The sequence below is a fragment of the Hesperophylax consimilis genome, chromosome 10 (genome assembly GCF_061612785.1).
Source record: "Hesperophylax consimilis isolate HC1 chromosome 10, BYU_Hcon_1.0, whole genome shotgun sequence".
Taxonomy (NCBI): Eukaryota; Metazoa; Arthropoda; class Insecta; order Trichoptera; family Limnephilidae; genus Hesperophylax; species Hesperophylax consimilis.
In genome coordinates, this window is record NC_142845.1 from 26,176,278 (window position 1) to 26,195,559 (window position 19,282).

Genomic DNA, 19,282 nt, shown 5'->3' on the forward strand with positions numbered 1-19,282 from the left:
GTGGTGGTACTGTAATCCAGAACTAACCTGAGAATGAAGCTAACAGCGCCGGATTTATTTATTTTATTTTATATATATATAAATTACAAACAATACAAAAAAAAATTAACCTTTGTCTGTCCAACTGGGAAGGATTCCCGTTTCAGGACAGCCAAATTGTGTATTTAGTACACAATATTCTTACAATGGAATGGCGATGCTGTTAAAACAAATTTTGAGAACATTGTTGATTGCATTCGAAGTGACAGGATGGTTTCTTTATCCTTGTAAGAATCGCAAAGATGTAATTTATTACCAGGGTCAATTTGGATAACATTAGTAATTGCATTCAGAACAGATGAATGGTTTCATTCGGGACATCACAAGTCTGAGATTATTTCCAGGGCATTTTGGAGAACATTTAAAATTGTATAGTTAGAATTTCCACATTTATAAATCAGTATAAGACATATGAATCCTACAGTACTATATTTTTAGAATTTCTTAGGTGATGGACATTACACATTACTAGACCAGAATATATGCCGTATGACATATGAATTTCCAATTTTAAAATTTCGAATCTTTATTTATTAAATGGCTAGTCATTATTATACAGTAATCGAAATAAAACCGCGCAAAAGATTCGCAAATTTAAATTTAAATAATAACAATAATGAAGATCAAGTATTAGGAACAAAAAATGTATTAATAATTTTGTTAGATTTTTTTGTACCCTCTTATATGGCATCCATTTTTTTAAATATGTGAAACCACACAAGAGTTCCAATTGCTCCCAACCGTCTGCAGCTAGTGAGACCATGGTATCCCCAATTGGGGTATATTGTGACGCTGAAAGCAGTGGGGATGGAAAGGAGGTGGGAAAAAAAGGTAGGAAGTACCTAGCTATTTGTATCTGGTCAGCAAACACCTTCAAAACCATTTCAACGTTTCAATTCTGAATCGTGATCTTACACCAGGGTGACACTGAGAGTATCTTCCAGTCTGAAACGTTCCGCAAATATACTACAGGGTTTTCCAATAAGAGGTGTTAATTTGAATAGCCCACTATTTCGGTAGATGTTACTTTTAAAGCTGTCATTTTTTTTACATTTGACAAGTAGAAACTACGCCATTGATAAAAAATGGAACGATACACGCTTCAACAACGCATTGAAATTATTAAAATTCACTTGAGTGAATCAAATGCAAATCATCTTGAGTGATGAGGCCCATTTCCACCTCGGTGGCTTCGTCAACAAGCAAAATTGTCGCATCTGGGGCTCGGAAAACCCAAGAGTTATTGTTGAAAAGCCTCTCTATCCTCAACGTGTGACTGTTTGGTGCGGTTTATGGTCCGGCGGAGTCATTGAACCTTACTTTTTCGAAAATGAGGCTGGAGCAACAGTTACGGTGAATGGATTGCGCTATCGAGAGATGATTAATGATTTTTTATGGCCGGAATTGGATGGTATTGATCTGGACAACGTTTACTTTCAACAAGACGGCGCTATGTGCCACACAAGCAACAAAACCATTGATGTTTTACGGGAAAAGTTTCAAAATAACACCTCTTATTGGAAAACCCTGTACATATATATTATTTTTAATTAATAATTTGTGAAATTAGATAAATTAGAAAAATTTACTTGCGCGCTCCGTAATTGGAACCCTTGACCTCCAGAATGCTAGTCGAAAGCTTTACCCTCGACCACGGAAGCCGTACAATAGACTTCCGAGATATATCATTATATAGCTGTTGGTGACGACGATAAACAAACAAACGTCTACAAATAGCGCCTATTTTTTCTATGCAGTTATTTGTTTTGTGCACTTATTTTCAGTAGTATATTATATTTGTATAAAGGTACTATATTCATTATTTAAAGTGCAAGTTGAATACATACAATATCTTAATTTACATTGAATACCGACTACCTATTTCTAGTTTTCAGATATCCATCAATATGTGTATGTACTTGGTCAATGCATCTATCTTATGAAATTGGTACAAATCGATTAGTTTTTTTCGACGTTTCAGCTAACTTGATTTTTTTAGTAACGCATCAGGCTGTAGTTTACACCACTCCTCTATTTTTTAATACCCGGCTTCACCCGAGTTTTAATAACCTTTTTTAATTTGAATTCAACACCTTTAAGAAGCCCTGCAGCGAATGGTTGCTGACTGCACAGCCAAAACCGCACAATATCATAATTGATATAATTTACAATGAAAGGGATACCTACTTGTGATTGTGATTATATTGTTTAATTTACTTTAATTGGAATTTTTGTTATTTCATTTACTTTAATTTAATTTGAATTATTTATTATATTAGAGGGATTGCTGCATTCCGGAAGAAATTCAGAATGTAGCGGGATTTCTGGATACATGATTTTAGATGAATCTACGGCATTTTTTGCGAGTTAATTATAATTTAAAAAAAATAATATTGCCCTCCTTACTGCGTTAATATAACGAAAAATAAAATAAAACATTGTAAAAAAGACGTTTTTTGGGTAGAAATATTAAATTATTCATAGTAAATATGTGTTTCGGTCGTTTGAAATTTAAATTTACTCACATAAAAAAAATTTTTTTTTTTTAATACAGGGTTTTCCAATAAGAGGTGTTATTTTGATATTCAATCGTAAAAGATCAATGGTTTTGTTGCTTGTGTGGCACGTAGCGCCATCTTGTTGAAAGTAAACGTTGTCCAGATCAATACCATCCAATTCCGGCCATAAAAATCCATTCACCGTAACTGTTGCTCCAGCCTCATTTTCGAAAAAGTAAGGTCCAATGACTCCGCCGGGCCATAAACCGCACCAAACAGTCACACGTTGAGGATAGAGAGGCTTTTCAACAATAACTCTTTGGTTTTCCGAGCCCCAGATGCGACAATTTTGCTTGTTGACGAAGCCATCGAGGTGGAAATGGGTCTCATCACTCAAGATGATTTGCATTTGATTCACTCAAGTGAATTTTAATAATTTCAATGCGTTGTTGAAGCGTGTATAGTTCCATTTTTATTAATGGCGTAGTTTCTACTTGTCAAATGTCAAAAAATGACAGCTTCAAAAGTGAAATCTACCGTAATAGCGGGCTATTCAAAATAACACCTTTTATTGGAAAACCCTGTAGCTTCTGAATATATAAATTTAAAAAAATATGTTCGTTTATTTAAAATCTTAAATCTCCGAAAGTTCTTCACGATTGCTTTTAAATTTTCACACAACGTTACTTTCCAATACGCGTGTGTTTTTATATATATCTATATTATATAGATGACACCTGTGACAGGAAAAACGTGCTTTTTCGAAAAACAGCGCCATCTGTTGGACTGTTTCTCTATCTGCACAGACAGACTGAACCACATCAACGCGTGGCGGGGTATAGCTAGTATACTGAATAAACCTAAATTATTTTTAAACTATCATAATTTCACAAATAATTGCCAATTTCTAAAATCATTAAAAAATTGAATTTTCAATCCCCTATATTTAATAATTTAAAACACTTATTAATAAAGCACTACATATCACATATTAGATATTTGCTATAACTTTAGATTTAAAAAATTATAATTATTGGTTTTTTGGCCTTAAGGCGATGCACTACATCCTGTAATATTTTAAATTGAGCCGCTATCAATAACAACCCTTACGTAGATAGCGATAAGGTTTAAATTCCCGCTTAACACCATCCGCATGTTTTGATTTATGCAAGAAAAAAACATAGCCAAAAAGTGCCTTTTATTTTATTTTGTGGATGTTCAGGCATAATTTTTTTTCTATTATTTTATAAATAACTTAATTTGCCACATTATACAATAAAATCATAACCGAAAATGGGTTCGTATGTAAGAGATTTTGAACTTTAAAGCAATTTTCATAGGCCTTATACATTATTTTTTTCTGGACTTATAAAAAAGACTTATCTAAAAAATACTGAATTATTTCAAAGGCCAAGATGTATTCTACTCGCAGTATTTAATTCAAGCATCTGAAACATTTCTAGGCGACCAAATTTTCAAACCAAAAACATTATAGATTTTCATTACTACGTATGGCATCGCCTTAAATCCAAATTTATGTTTTGTATTACAGAGAACGTGCATTCGTTCCTCTTGATGTCGTAGATCCATTCCGTTGTCGTAGATTAATTCAACTCTTCATGACTCTGGTCTAAACGGGGAGGTTTACAATGTGTAATCTGGAATACATTTAGAATTGTTTCCGCCGCGTCATCCCTCGAGCGTTGCGGTACATCGCTGCTAGACAAATTAAATACACATTACAGTACATATTGTGTTCTCCGACAAAAGCCTACAGCGATTTGAAATTCCTTTGATCAACTTTGTTGACTCGGATCTACACGAAGTCGAATTGTTTTCGCAGTTTCTAGGAATTGTGTAGATCTTTTAACGATATGAATTCAACCCGGATTAGAATTATTGTTTTACTTGAATGGTAATGTAATCGAGTTAAACTGACTAACTAACTAACCGTCACGCCATTACCATCAGGGATACGCCAAAAAATCGTATTGGAAACATATTTTGCTATTCATTCATATTTATAAGATTTTTACAAAAACTTCTAACAAATTTGTAGGACGTATCAAAAGTTGTACCAAATATATTTTTGGTATGTCTACTAAACATTTTAATCTATTTATTTAAAGAAAGGTGTTTATATGTTTTTTCCGGGCAGCGTGGATTGATTTTTATACAAATCTTATTCCGATTGATAAAATTTTGCACACTTGACCTTTAAAACAAGACGAAGGTCACTGTCTAGATTAGATTTCGATAAAATCTGTCTAAAGCCCGGGCAACCCCGGGGGCTTCAGACAGCTTAACATAAAACCGACTCATGAAACCTGACTCAATTATTTGATTCACTTGATCTTGCCATGTATCCACACAGCGTCCCCAGAGATGACAGGCCCTGAGCAAAATTATTTTTCTCAGGGCCTCCTGTGTGGAGTTAATTTTAAAATATATGTTTGGGGCCTCTTCAGTTTTGTTTTTTCATTCTCTTACCCGTAGTGATGTGATTCCAAAACCTGTCACAATTTCCCCATCAGGATTTATATTTTATTTATTTAGAAAGTTATGTATTCTGATTGACATTGTCTCCTCTATTTGTTTTTGATAAAAATGTATTATAATCTGTATAATTAGTTTTCCGATATTTCCAAAAATGACCAAGTTATGAGCTTTCAAAGAGAACTTGGGTAAAACATATAGAATTATGTCTCGTGACGTGACATGAATTCAGTTACAATTATAATACGAATGAATGTGCTGCAGTAATGCTGCGTTAGTCATTTTATACGAACCATGACATCTTCGGTATTTTCAAAATTCACAAATTTCTATCCTCAGCATGCTCTAATTAAAAATACGATATATTTGTAAAGAAGGATCTGGGTATCATTTTATTTTGATGAAAATACCTCTCTTGTCTTAGTTAGACTGGTCCTTACTAACGTCTCCACGTCCCAAATTAAACATGTTGACCCGTCGGTAGCTGAGTTGATACCGCGGTTGGGTCCCACCCAGGAATAATGTGTTCAATTCCTCTTCTGGCTAAATCCTCCATCACAACACAAGAAACATTTTCCGCTTACTGCGGTGGTAGTAGGAGATTTTCAAATATTGTCAGGTTATTCGTAAACCCAGGAATGATTGTCTTTCTTTAATAATAAGATGTTTAATAATTGAATCATAATAAGAGTACGCAAGTAGGTATAGGTAGATACGTAGAAATATATTTCAGTGAATTCGGCGTTTGAAGATATTTTTTTGTTTGTTTGTTGCGTGCAAAATGGTAATATAATGCTTTATTTGGTTTTATGGGGTCTATAACACGGCTAAAGAAATGTCACAGAAACTGCGCAAATTTCCCCTTTGTTCTCACCTTTTCAATGTTCTGTTTGCAATTTGCGACAAAAGATTTCAATTTTCTTTATTTTTAGGTTTTAACAATTACGTCACACGCCAAAAGGTCGTTTTTAAAAAATCACGTAAGGAATTATCCACAAGAGCGTAGCGGCCAGTTGGGCGATTTGGGCAACGGGTGGTCCTCGAGAAAAAGAAAAAAATAATCATTGGTTATTTATCAGTTGTGTAAAATTTAATACACGTTTATTATTAAGGCCCTAACTGTACATTTTCGCTTAAATAATAAATATGTTTTAAATTTTACACAACTGATAAAAAACCATTTACCATATTTACCAAAAATACAAAAATTAAAAAAAAAACTTATTCTCTTAGAGTTTCTCGTCGGATAAGTCAGCTGAAATGAATGGTTTACATTATTTAGTTACCTATATTAATGTAACAAAACGAGGGATTAACTTTTTTTATATTTTGTTTCGCTGTGTAGGGAATGTGCCCCATTTGTAAGGGTGCCAAGGAACTGCAAGTTTTTTGTTACGCCACTAAATGAGTGATCATTATGAATCTGGTACTGTTGTGGCTTTTAAGAACATGTGTTTTTGATATTAATGTTTCGCCAATGCATATTTGTTTATAAAATAATGAGGTAATGTTTTCAGTTCTTATTTCAGAACTAATCTTTTAGATGAATATTTTGATCGGATAGGTAACAGAAGTTTAACATATTTTTTAATGAGAGGTCCTAATAGAAGTCCTAATAAGCACCTAGAAAGTATTTTTGCTCTTCCCACACTATATACTAAAACGATGCGAATAATTGTGAAATGTTGAGAATCAAACCTGCAGTTATCGATATACAATAAATTAGAAATTGTGCTGACAAAATTATTTGTACGGTATTTGAGTGAATCGTCCTCATTATAACACCCAATAACTGTACACATATAAATCTGCACTAATATATCAAAGCAGGCGAAATAACTGACTGCCTCTGTGGCCGAGGTGTAAATAACTGACAGCCTCTGTGATCGAGGTGTAAATTACTGACAGCCTCTGTGGTCGAGGTGTAAATAACTGACGGCCTCTGTGATCGAGGTGTAAATTACTGACAGCCTCTGTGGTCGAGGTGTAAATAACTGACGGCCTCTGTGGTCGAGGTGTAAATTACTGACAGCCTCTGTGGTCGAGGTGTAAATAACTAACGGCCTCTGTGGTCGAGGTGTAAATAACTGACGGCCTCTGTGGTCGAGGTGTAAATAACTGACCGCCTCTGTGGTCGAGGTGTAAATAACTAACGGCCTCTGTGGTCGAGGTGTAAATAACTGACGGCCTCTGTGGTCGAGGTGTAAATTACTAACGGCCTCTGTGGTCGAGGTGTAAATAACTAACGGCCTCTGTGGTCGAGGTGTAAATAACTGACCGCCTCTGTGGTCGAGGTGTAAATAACTAACGGCCTCTGTGGTCAAGGTGTAAATAACTGACGGCCTCTGTGGTCGAGGTGTAAATAACTGACGACCTCTGTGGTCGAGGTGTAAATAACTAACGGCCTCTGTGGTCGAGGTGTAAATAACTAACGGCCTCTGTGGTCGAGGTGTAAATAACTGACGGCCTCTGTGGTCGAGGTGTAAATAACTAACGGCCTCTGTGGTCGAGGTGTAAATAACTAACGGCCTCTGTGGTCGAGGTGTAAATAACTGACGGCCTCTGTGGTCGAGGTGTAAAGCTTTCGACTGCCAATCCGTAAGTCGCTGGTTCGAATCCCGGCGTGCGCAAGTAAATTATAATATTTGATGTACCTATCTGTATTATTTCACGATTAAATCATTTAGACTTATGTAGGGTATATTTGCAGCACGTTACAGAGTCGAATATACAATCAGTATCGCCCTGGTGTGAGACCACCATTTCGAAATTACGACCACGTTGCTTGAAATGGCTTTGACTGTGTTTGGTTACCAGATCTAAATAGCCAGATACATCTCCACCTTCCTCTTACTCATATACTTCTCTCCCCACAATCTTCAGCCGCAACATACCAGATGCTACAGTCTCACTAACTTCTGACAGTTGCGAGCAGTTGAGACTCTTGTGCGGTTTCATTATAATATATCACTGAAGAAGAAGAAGAAGAATATGAGATCTACAAATATGACGTTTAATAAATAGATCCCAATGGTCAAGTTGGTTAAGACAAGAAATCCTGGGTTCGATTCCTAGTTGTGACCATTATCTTTTTGTTTTTCCATGTCTTGTTCTGTATCATGTTTCGTTTAGATTTATTATTATTATCTTCTTCTTCAATGATATTTAGTAAAAAAACATCAATAAATATTTATCATTATTAACGGTTTTTCAACAAAAGTATTTATTTATTTGATATTATATAAACAAACAGTACATTAGTTACAGTGAAGAAACATACAAATATACAGGAATTAAATATTTCATATTGGGTACCTATGATATGTTTCCTTGTAATGCCTTAGTGTTGTGTATATTCCTTAATTACCAGGTGACGTATGTAGTGTATAGTTGTATGTGTGAGTGAGTGTACGTGTGAGTGAGTGTACGTGTTAGAGGGTGTGTGTGTGTGTGTGTGTGTGTGTGTGAGGGTGTGTGTGTGTGTGTGTGTGTGTGTGTGTGTGTGTGTGTGTGTGTGTGTGTGTGTGTGTGTGAGGGTGTGAGGGTGTGTGTGTATATGTATGTGCATTGAACAGTTTATATTATTGACATGTTGCCACGTTTGAATTTGGGCATTGAATGTTTGAGTTCAGACAAGTATTATTTACACGATGAAGAGCACGGTTAATTGGTGATTATCTGTATATTATAATAAAGTCCTGAAAGCGAAAGATAAATTACACAACATCAAAGTATACTCTACTACCTGGACATGAAAACGTTTCGTAACTCGTCCGAGGTGTGTTTTTTCGAGGACGCCATCTCCAGTTTGCATGTTTTTTGGCAAATTGAATGATTGCATGCTATAACGCAGCTTTGTTAATAGCGCGAGTACGTTAGCTATTTTGGTTCAAGGCAGAGTTAATCTATAAACGTTTATTTTGGAACTCCAGAAATGAAACCCATTTATAAAATGAACGTACTGTTAATTGAAATATCTAAAATTATATTTCTTGTGCCTACCTACTTAGTATTGTCTATGTTAGTGTTTCTGTATATACGCTTTCGGCAGTGATATCTTTGCGAAGCGTTCCTGAGAAACAGCTTTTTGTCTTACTTGGGACTGGATTTAGAAAAAATAATGACAACGTACATGCTCTAATATTACGTGTTGATTTTTTTTTTTTTTTTTTTTTTTCTTTATTCATGAAATATTAATGTGTACAGTTTTTACATGCTTTTCGACTACCACACTAGACACACGCCCGTATTATGGTAGTCGAAATTTAGATTTTAAAAAAACCAACAAAAGAAATTATAGTGATTTATTTTTGGGGTATTATGCCGTGTTGCGATACCTCCTTCTTTAGCCAACGTTTCGAACTGCAGTGTCCATCATCAGGGCGGATGTGTAATCGAAAATTGTGTACTTATTTATGTAGATGCGAAATTGTGTTTCTTGCTCCAATCCTCTATGGCAGTACAGTATAATTTTAAATGTTTTTCTGCGTTTAGTTTTGGTGTAGCCGTCAATTACCAGATACCAAGAACTATAGAGCTTAGCCCTGTCGTCTTTATTAATGTTAATGAGATTTTTGTTAATTTCAATTGCCTCCGTAATCAGTAAATAGTCGTGCTCTGTGCGTTTTGGGTGTTCCCAGGACTTCGGGAATAAATCAAAATTAATGGCCAGTTACAATTAAATGCTCTGCAATTGCAGATTTGTCAAGATGGCCGAGTTTACCTGCAAATGTAAAGAGGGAAGTTGCGCAACACGGCATAATACCCCCAAAAATAAATAACCATAATACTTTTGGCCGTGAAAATCCCAAGTCATACCCAACAAAAGAAACTTTGTTTTTTAACATAATTTTTTTTGTCAATGTTGACGATATTTTATATAATCCAATTATTATTTCAATTTTCAATTTCCTCGTGTAATGTAAATTGCCTACTAGCCGGGAGCCATTTCAACGGAAATTTCTGAAAGCATATTTCTTCATTATTTCGACTTACAAGCTAATTTTCTCCGTCCAATTAGTCTGAAAAATAAATTGCAGGTGGGCGGTTCGTTAAATTCCGAGTTAAATTACTACCTACTATAAATATTACATATTTTTTTTATTCTAGAAAAAGAAAATTACATTTACACTTATTTAACTACAGTGGTTACCTAAATAACTACATACAATTGAATACGCATCACAAGTGTGGAACCCAGGCTATGCAATACATAAAAATAGAATTGAAAGTGTTCAAAATAGATTTTTAAGGTACCTTAATTTCCGCTCTTTTCGATCTCATATCAGTAATGAAGACTCTGCAAAGTTCTTCAATATACAGACGTTAACTTTCCGAAGAAATATAGCAGATTCGGTAATGTTATTCAAAATTACACACAATTTAATCGATAGTCCTGATCTTCTTCAACGCCTATTATTCCATGTTCCCAATCGCAACAGCAGACAGTCGCTTACTTTTAATCTCCCTCATTGTAAGACGAATTCCAAACAAAACTCATTTATCTACAGATCCACACACTCTTTTAACTTAAATTATAACCATATTGACATATTTAACTCGACTTTACGCGACATAAAACAAAAACTCAACAAAACTCAAACTAGAAGTTCAATTCCTATATATTCCCGTCCTTTGCCTCTTAATCCTTATCCTATATTTCCCCCTCCTCCCCCCCACCCTCCTTTATTTTAATATTTTTAATATTTTCTAACTAAACAAGAAATTAATTTAAGAGAACATCTCTATGCCATTGTACACCATTGTAACACCATTAACTATTCATCAGTGGAAAGTTCATAATTGGCATAATTAATAATATTATTATTGTATCATTATATAATTAAAGATTTGCTGTCAACTTTTCCAAATAAATAAATAAATACAACTTGTGCCGTAAAGTTTACAAAAAATCCTCGTGGTTAATTGTTAGGATGTTCGTTTTTAGGCAACTGCTAATTTTATTTAAGCAACTACTTGACAAGTTTTCAGTATCTGTCATCAAGTTTTCAGGATCTGTCAGTGTATAATATGTTTGTTTATTTGCTACCATTAGGAGCAACTCTCCCTTCTGACCATGACGACCTCTGCGTCCCCGGAGCGCTTGAAGGGCCTGCTGTCAGCCGCCTACTCGCTGTCCAGCCCCGAGCTGGTAGCACAGTCAGGAAGCCTGAGACTCCCTGACTTTCCGCTTGACTCCTTGCCCAAAGCCGCACAAATTATGGTGAGTCACTTCAATTAATATATGCTCGTATACTTCTTTTTTGTATCATTTGAGAGTTGATTTTGGCCATATCTTAATGCTGAGTTGAAGCCATTGAAGTGATACTTATATTATATACTGGGTATTCTTCAACAGTATCTATGTGATATCTAAGATGCCTTCCTATCTGGAGCGAATAAAAATTGGCGGTTTTCATTTTCAAATTACTGGTATTACTGGTTTTGCGCGTTATTTTTTCATTGGATTTTCGCTTCGCGGTCTATCGCTAGCCAAGTTTCTACGTACTTCCGATGGTTATTTTTGTGTTTAATCTTGGCTTCTTGTTTAACCAGGTTATTTTGTGTTTAATCTTGGTTTCCGATTTAATCGGGTTATTTTTGTATTTAATCTTGGCTTCCGGTTTAATTAGGTTATTTTGTGTTTAATCTTGGTTTCTGGTTTAATCGTGTAATTTTTGTGTTTAATCTTGGCTTCCGGTTTAATCAGATTATTTTAGTGTTTAATCTTGGCTTCCGGTTTAATCAGGTTATTTTTGTGCTTAATCTTGGCGCCCGGGTTAGTCAGGTTATTTTTGTGTTTAATACATAGGCGCGGAAACCTTTTGAAAAAATTTGATGTACATTTTCTTTATTTATTTTTTTGTAATTAATAAAATGTTGATTTTTTTGTAAACTGCCTCCGTGGTCGAAGGGTAAGCCTCTCGATTAGCGAGCTGAAAGTCGCGGGTTCTAATCTCGTAAAATTATGATTAATTTGTGTTATTTTACAATTTATTAATTTAAAATATTATATTGTATACTTGCGACAGTTTCCCAAGTGGAAAATACTCTCAGTATCACCCTGGTGTAAGGCCACCATTCAGAATGCGTTGCCTGAAATGGCTTTAGCCGTGTTTTGTGACCAGATCTATATAGCCAGGTACTTCCCCATCTTCCTCTTTCCCATACCCTTCCCCTCCCTACTCCATTCAGCCTCACAACATACCCCAATTACGGATGCCATAGTCTCGCTGGCTCCAGACATTTGGGAGCAGTTCGTCCTCTTCTTCGGTATTCACATAAAAATAAAACGTTTTGTGATTTTAAATGAAGCACGCCCCTAGAGACCTAAAGTTCTTTCAAATGATTGTAGTAATTAATAACTTCAAAAATATTCAGAAAAAAATATCCACCAAAATATTTTCTAATTATTCTACAAGATCAAAAAATATATTATGGTTTTAATTCAGGTCTAAAAGAGTTAGATGACCATAAATTATTATAAAAATATATCTATAATATATACACGAGTATATAGCTATAATAATAGACGTTGCGAACTAAAAAAAATGGTATGCAAATATCACCATTCCGGGCTCTCCCCATTTTAGTGCTTCAATCAAAGTAGGATTAATTTATCACAGAGTTCTTACTTTTGCCCTTCACTTCTTCGACTTATAAAAAGTATTTTTCCGAATCTAACTACTTATATTAACGGGTGTATTACTGAAGCTGATATAATTTCTTATATTAATATTCAAAGTACACATTGTTGACTCGGAGTGTCCTTGACGTGTGAACATATACCTATTTAAAATGTAGCCCCAAACAATCATCCTGTAATACTTCCTTTGATGAATCGTATTGTAATGTCTTTATGGCCGGTATATCAGTTTTAAGCTCGGCTTGTTTGGAATGTCTAGCCTAGCGCGGTTTGAAGCACAATACGTACACAGGTCGTTAGCCTAGATATCAGCAATCTTACACGTATTGTCTATGAATTTAATAGAGGAATGTGCTTCAGTTTTCTATGTAAAACCAAATTACTGTCTACGTGAGTGGTATATCTATGCTCTCTACCGTCACCGAGAGAACGAAAGCTTTCAAAATATCATATGCTTTTGGCGGGTTTAATCAATATCCAAAGAGGGTTTAATAGACGAGTTATTTTTTTATGTTTTCCACTTTAATAAGCATGGTACAGAGGATACTAATTTTAAATCGTATTTTTTCGCTGGAATCAATGCATTATTCATAAAATTATGACGACCAAACCGTATAAAACATTGAACTGACGTTGAAAAATTTCCTTACCATGCTATTTGTCTATTTTAGATTGATTATCAATTAATACCATCAACATCCCTCATCGCTCGATGAATGTAATAGTCGATTCTGATAATATGAAGCAATTTACGTACATTTCAGTGAGATGGAATCACATAATTACTCACGTAAACGTCATATTTGACATTTATTACTGCTAGCTCCTCGTCGTCTAAGAATTGAACTATTCTGCGGCTTACCAAGGCGCATAGCGAGGATATGGATCGACTGATATACCGGGCTTAAATAAGTTGATTAATTAAACCCGAACCTTGATATACAAAATATAGGGTTCAAAATGCATTGAAACTTTTTCGATCAAATCTGCCACAAAACGCGTACATATATTTTTATTCAATCGTGTTCGAAAATAGGAAAAAGAGATAGATAGATCCAATAATGGTCTATTTTGGGCATCGCTTATACATAGATCCGTCGCAACCTCTTTCTCGTGAGCGACGCGTGTAAGAGAGAAAGGGAGGTTAGAATGGAGTTCTCGTTGGCAGGACGGTATTAATGGATATTGTAAACGAAATTGTCTGCTGGAAATAGCACCAAGGTTTTGCATGGTGTGTTTTTCTAAAATTGGTTTCTCGATTGAGGCAATCTAGAATGGTGATACCAAATTGCAGGTACTGAAACTTCTTTCTGAAACGTGCGTTCCATTTGTAGGGAATATTTATTTTTCTTTAAAAATATAACTGTCTTCTGATCCAGGGGATTTAAATAGCCCTGAAATTAAAAAAATAACAACTATTCTAGTTAAATAAATAAAAATGTATTCATTAAATAAATGTGAACAGTAGACCTCGCATACAAAAGAGTATGTTAAATAATTAGATTTGTGAGTAGGTATTTAAATACCTACCTACCTAATTAAAAACCACGACGATTTCTCATTTAAAAAAAATATTTTTAATGAAACATTAAAACGCCCACCATCTTGAAACCTGTACAGGAACGTAAAAAAAATTACAGCCAGATGAAATGCTAAATGGTCAAGTTGAAACAAAAGTAAAATTAAAATAAATATATTTCAAAAAAATTCGTGATGTGAGTCAATTTTATAAATAAATCGGAATTAAGGATTATTTCCCTTGCAATTAAATAAAATGAAAATTCTTTGCTAGAGTCGTTGAGTTTTACATTCTTCCCTTCAAGGACATCAAGGTCACAGCAACTTAGTATAAATAGTAATCATTCTTAAGCGCCCTCCTACTGAGAACGTTTAAAAGTATACCTATTTATGTTTATTCATCCTTTTTGAACTCCCTGATATTAATATTAATTTCACTCCGTATCTCCCTGGGGTTCCCCTTTCTTACAGGTTGAAGGCCGCCATTCATTTTTATGTTGACTTCCAAACTTTTCCGATTAGTATAGCTATAGAGTATAATAAAACATTTTCTGAAAAATGATTCCTTTATGAAAACATGCCATTTCTTGATTTACCAATTAATCTGGTTGCATTTGCCCTTGCTTAGAACTAAATCGTCATCAATTATAAATTACTATGTTGTAGTTTTCTTATTGAAACTTATGACGATTTGATATTGATGTACAATGTTTAAATAATTCAAACGCGTCTGTGCAAGAATTTGATTTCGGAACTTTCGTTATTTTATCTGGCTTCTATGTTTCCTCCCTCCTACAACACGGGTCTCTTATCTCCACTCCTTTTTTTCATTAAAAAGATCCCCCACATGGCACCACGAAAGGTGACCTAGACCCCGAATGAAAATATTTCTTCAGGGCCTCCTGCACGGATAAAAATGGGTATTGCTTATTTATTAAAATCCGTTTAAATTGCAGAATTGAAGACGTGTTCCTGCGTTTGTCTTAATAATATATAATGACGAAATACGAAAATGTTAGGATATTTATGTTCACTTGTCCCGACATCATGACAATTCATTGGTATTTTACTAATAATTTCAGGAAACCTATCAATTCATTCATTAAGGGTCTGAAATCCCGTTTTTAACCGGATAACAAATATTTTGATTAAGAGATTCTTAATAAATCTCTAAATAGTATAAAATAAAGTCGCTTTTCCCGTTAGTCTGTGCGCTTGGTTCTTCTAAGCTACGCAACGTATTTTGATAGGATCTTCACTATAATTTGGAGAGTTTCTCCAGGAAGGTTTATATATATAATACATGCATGTTATATTTATAAAAAGTAGAGAAAAGTCGATTTTTTCGGGAGCTTACATTGCTATAGCTGGCTTAACCTTATGAGATATATCAAAATGATGTACTACAAAAATTATATATCTTAAAAAGGTCTACGGAAAAGTTAGCCATGATATATGTCTATCTCCTAAAGATAACCCCCAGCAACGCCGTGTACACTGTACATGTCAGCTAATTATCAATATTTTATATCAGTAAATTTTCTCCCTCTATGTGGTTTTATTTAAAAAATTCATTAATTGATCAATATTAAAATTAAAGCTTCTCCCCTTTTACACTATTTCTTCGTCGGACCTTTTAACAACTGTATACGTTATTATTTTCAAGAAAATGTGAATAAGGCATATCTTAACTTTACGCCAATAAGAAAATGTGAATAAGGCATGCCTATAATTTACGCCAGTAAGAAATACACGGGGTTCAGTATTCGTCATGTTTTATTTGGTTTCTGCAAAGAATTGGAAGACGCTTCTTGGAATGTCCTAGTGACTTGGAGTTATAATAAAATGGGAGTCTGACTTCTTAGATATATTTTTAATGAATTTTGCCAACGTGTGTATGTGTTTATATCATTTTTGTTCATTCCATATCCGTTACTTTTACGTTTTACTTAAAAGATTCCACCGATACCAGATTACTACGAATCGTGATTTTTTTCAGTGTGGAAATTCTGGGACTAACTACCATTATATGTACTTCCCATTGCCCAGAATATTAATTCAGGATAATAATAATGTCGAGTCTGTGGACATCTTCAATTTATCACTTAATAAATACAAAAGATTGTTGCTGGGGCAGTTTAGTTACCCATAAAAAGAAAATAAAAACTGCATCTGTGCGGTGACGCATTACGTACGGGTTGGAAACATGGAAGTCCTTGGTTCAAATTTAGTGTGCAGTATATTTGAACATCGTTTCGTTAAAGATACTTTCAGTATCACCCTTCAGAATCGAAACCTTTCCTTGAAATGGCTGTAGGCAGGGTTAGTAACCATTCATGAATAGTCAGTACTTCTTCTTTCTAGGGTTTTCCAATGAGAGGTGTTATTTTGAAACTTTTCCCGTAAAAGATCAATGGTTCCGTTGCTTGTGTGGCACGTAGCGCCGTCTTCTTGAAAGTAAACGTTGTCCAGATCAATACCATCCAATTCTGGCCATAAAAAATCATCAATCATCTCTCGATAGCGCAATCCATTCACCGTAACTGTTGCTCCAGCCTCATTTTCGAAAAAGTAAGGTCCAATGACTCCGCCGGGCCATAAACTGCACCAAACAGTCACACGTTGAGGATAGAGGGGCTTTTCAACAATAACTCTTGGGTTTTCCGAGCCTCAGATGCGACAATTTTGCTTGTTGACGAAGCCATCGAGGTGGAAATGGGCCTCATCACTCAAGATGATTTGCATTTGATTCACTCAAGTGAATTTTAATCATTTCAATGCGTTGTTGAAGCGTGTATCGTTCCATTTTTATTAATGACGTAGTTTCTACTTGTCAAATGACAAAAAATGACAGCTCTAAAAGTAACATCTACCGAAAAAGCGGGCTATTCAAAATAACACCTCTTATTGGAAAACCCTGTGTATTTCCTCTTTTCCATTTGGCCTTACAACCTTGTCAAAAAGGCATGCGATAGTTCTATCGGTTCCGGGCAGTCGGAACTCTTGTATGGTATGGTATTACATTAATTTAAAAACCGCACCATTTGAATAAATAAATGTAAACAATGAAGGTGTCCACCTTCATCTTGCATCCCTGCATGGCGTCATCGCGTGCCATTGTGGAAGATTGAAAAAAGTTTCCCGTTTTACGGCAAATTCTTTTTACCGGTGGCAATTTTCGACTTGGATGAAATTAATAATGTTCATTGTTCATTCAACGATGTTTTTGCCGTCAAACTTTCACGCTCGCCTCAAATAATAACAATTATTTAAACTCAGATTATTTGTCAAGTTCGTAAAATAATTGCTTTTATTTTGCATGTTTTTTTAGAGGGTACCTTCTTTGGTAATTTCTTAAATCTGTTATTACGTCCAAAAGAGACATGCCATAAATTTCAAATTGCTGATTTATTAATTATTCTGTACTTAGTTCGAAACAAAGTATAAAAATAGCAGGTTTTGAAATAATCAATATTGTTTCCCGTTTCGGAAAATTATATATTTAGTTTCTCGTGGTTAGAAAGAAGATAGAAAGACACGCAATATGACATTTTTAATTTATTATAAAACAAAACATTCGCAGAACTCTCTTACAAGTAGCAGAGCTGGTAGCTAATTTCTTTCATTTTGACATTTCAATGACAACGTTATGATTTGCGATCTGTGGCTTGGTGACTTTCAATGACCTGAAGTAGCGATGGGTCATGACTAGGGCTGCCACCTCTCCGGGTTTGACCCGGAGTCTACGGGTTTGCACGGTGCATGTCCGGGCTACGGGTTTAACATCGATATCTCCGGGTCAGACCGGGCGGTGGCAGCGAAGCGACAGACGACCATCACGGCGCGAAACGCATGACTGTCTGACCGAGTGAATTTTACGGTGCCAAAATAATGAGAAACAAAGTTTTTTAGGCCTTCTGAACAGGATCAATAAAAAAAGAAGCCAATGAGGTTTACAGGAGAACTCTTGAATACATACAGAAATATTATGATTTTAAAGATTCTGTATTCAACATCTTTTCCAAATTCGATCTAACAAGTGCACTAAGAAAAATGTTGACGAAGATAAACTTTATGACGAGACCCGAAAATCAAACCAAGTATTTCCCCAGTTCGTACAATCTAGTGATTCAACATTGCCTGTTGATTTACGATGGGTTCAGTTGTTCAAAGTCTCCTCAAACTTCACCGAACTGCCAAGAATAATTGGAAAAAAAAAATCAATCCCTATAAGCAATGCTTTTGTTGAACGCCTCTTTTCTTTAATGGGAAATTTGTGGACAGACGAGCGGAAACAGCTTGTCAGTGGACATGGTGAAGGCAGAGTTAATTGTGAAGATTAATTACAATACCAATTGCCAAGAATTTTTGAAGTTTTTGAAGAAACCCGAGCAAGAAAAGATGCTTAAACAATCCCTTCAGAATGAAATATATATTTTTAAGTATCAAGCTGGTCCAAGTCAGCTTAGCACTAGCTAGGTCATTTATAATGATAATAAAAAAACACAACCAACTGTAATTTACCATAACATTTTGCCTTAATTAAATAATTCATACTAAAAAAGTTTTATTTTAATAAAAAAAACTATATTTCTAAAATCTCCGGGTCTACTGTTTTCGAAAGGTGGCAGCCCTAGTCTTGACTCATTTTTATTAAGAGCGGGAGTCACGGTACAAACCACAGCTCAGTATTTTATGGTTCAAAGATTCGACTCAATTGAACGAAGGCTTCTCTATTGAATCAGAGCTTATGAGCTATGAGAATACTGTGCTCGCCCGATACGGCTCCCCCCCTACGACTCTAATTAGTAGTTGGTAGGTACATAACATGTCCTAGTCCAGATGTCGGACTGACAAACGCCGTTCACGTATCTGGGTATGTAATTACAAGTAATAATTGAATCATTTTAATAGCGCTATTTTTCGAAAATATATTCCTGATAAAAATGAGTAACCGTTTGATTGTGCCGTGGTACGGTTTACCGGGAGTCGTACGAATGCGGCTCTTCAAAAAGAGCTAGCTCAAATTGTGCGGCTCGTTCACGAACGACTCATCGATACGTAAAGATACTTTATAGTAAAATAT

The 19,282-nt window shown here is 35.1% G+C and overlaps 1 protein-coding gene across 1 annotated transcript in view; it reads left to right on the forward strand.

Moving 5' to 3' along the window:
- Nucleotides 1-19,282, forward strand: part of c12.2 (von Willebrand factor A domain-containing protein c12.2) — a 95,406-nt gene that overhangs the window by 36,003 nt on the left and 40,121 nt on the right. The window contains exon 6 of the mRNA XM_089636769.1: nucleotides 11,089-11,256. Within this exon, the coding sequence (XP_089492895.1) occupies nucleotides 11,089-11,256 (168 nt within the window). The remainder of the gene's footprint in view (nucleotides 1-11,088; nucleotides 11,257-19,282) is intronic.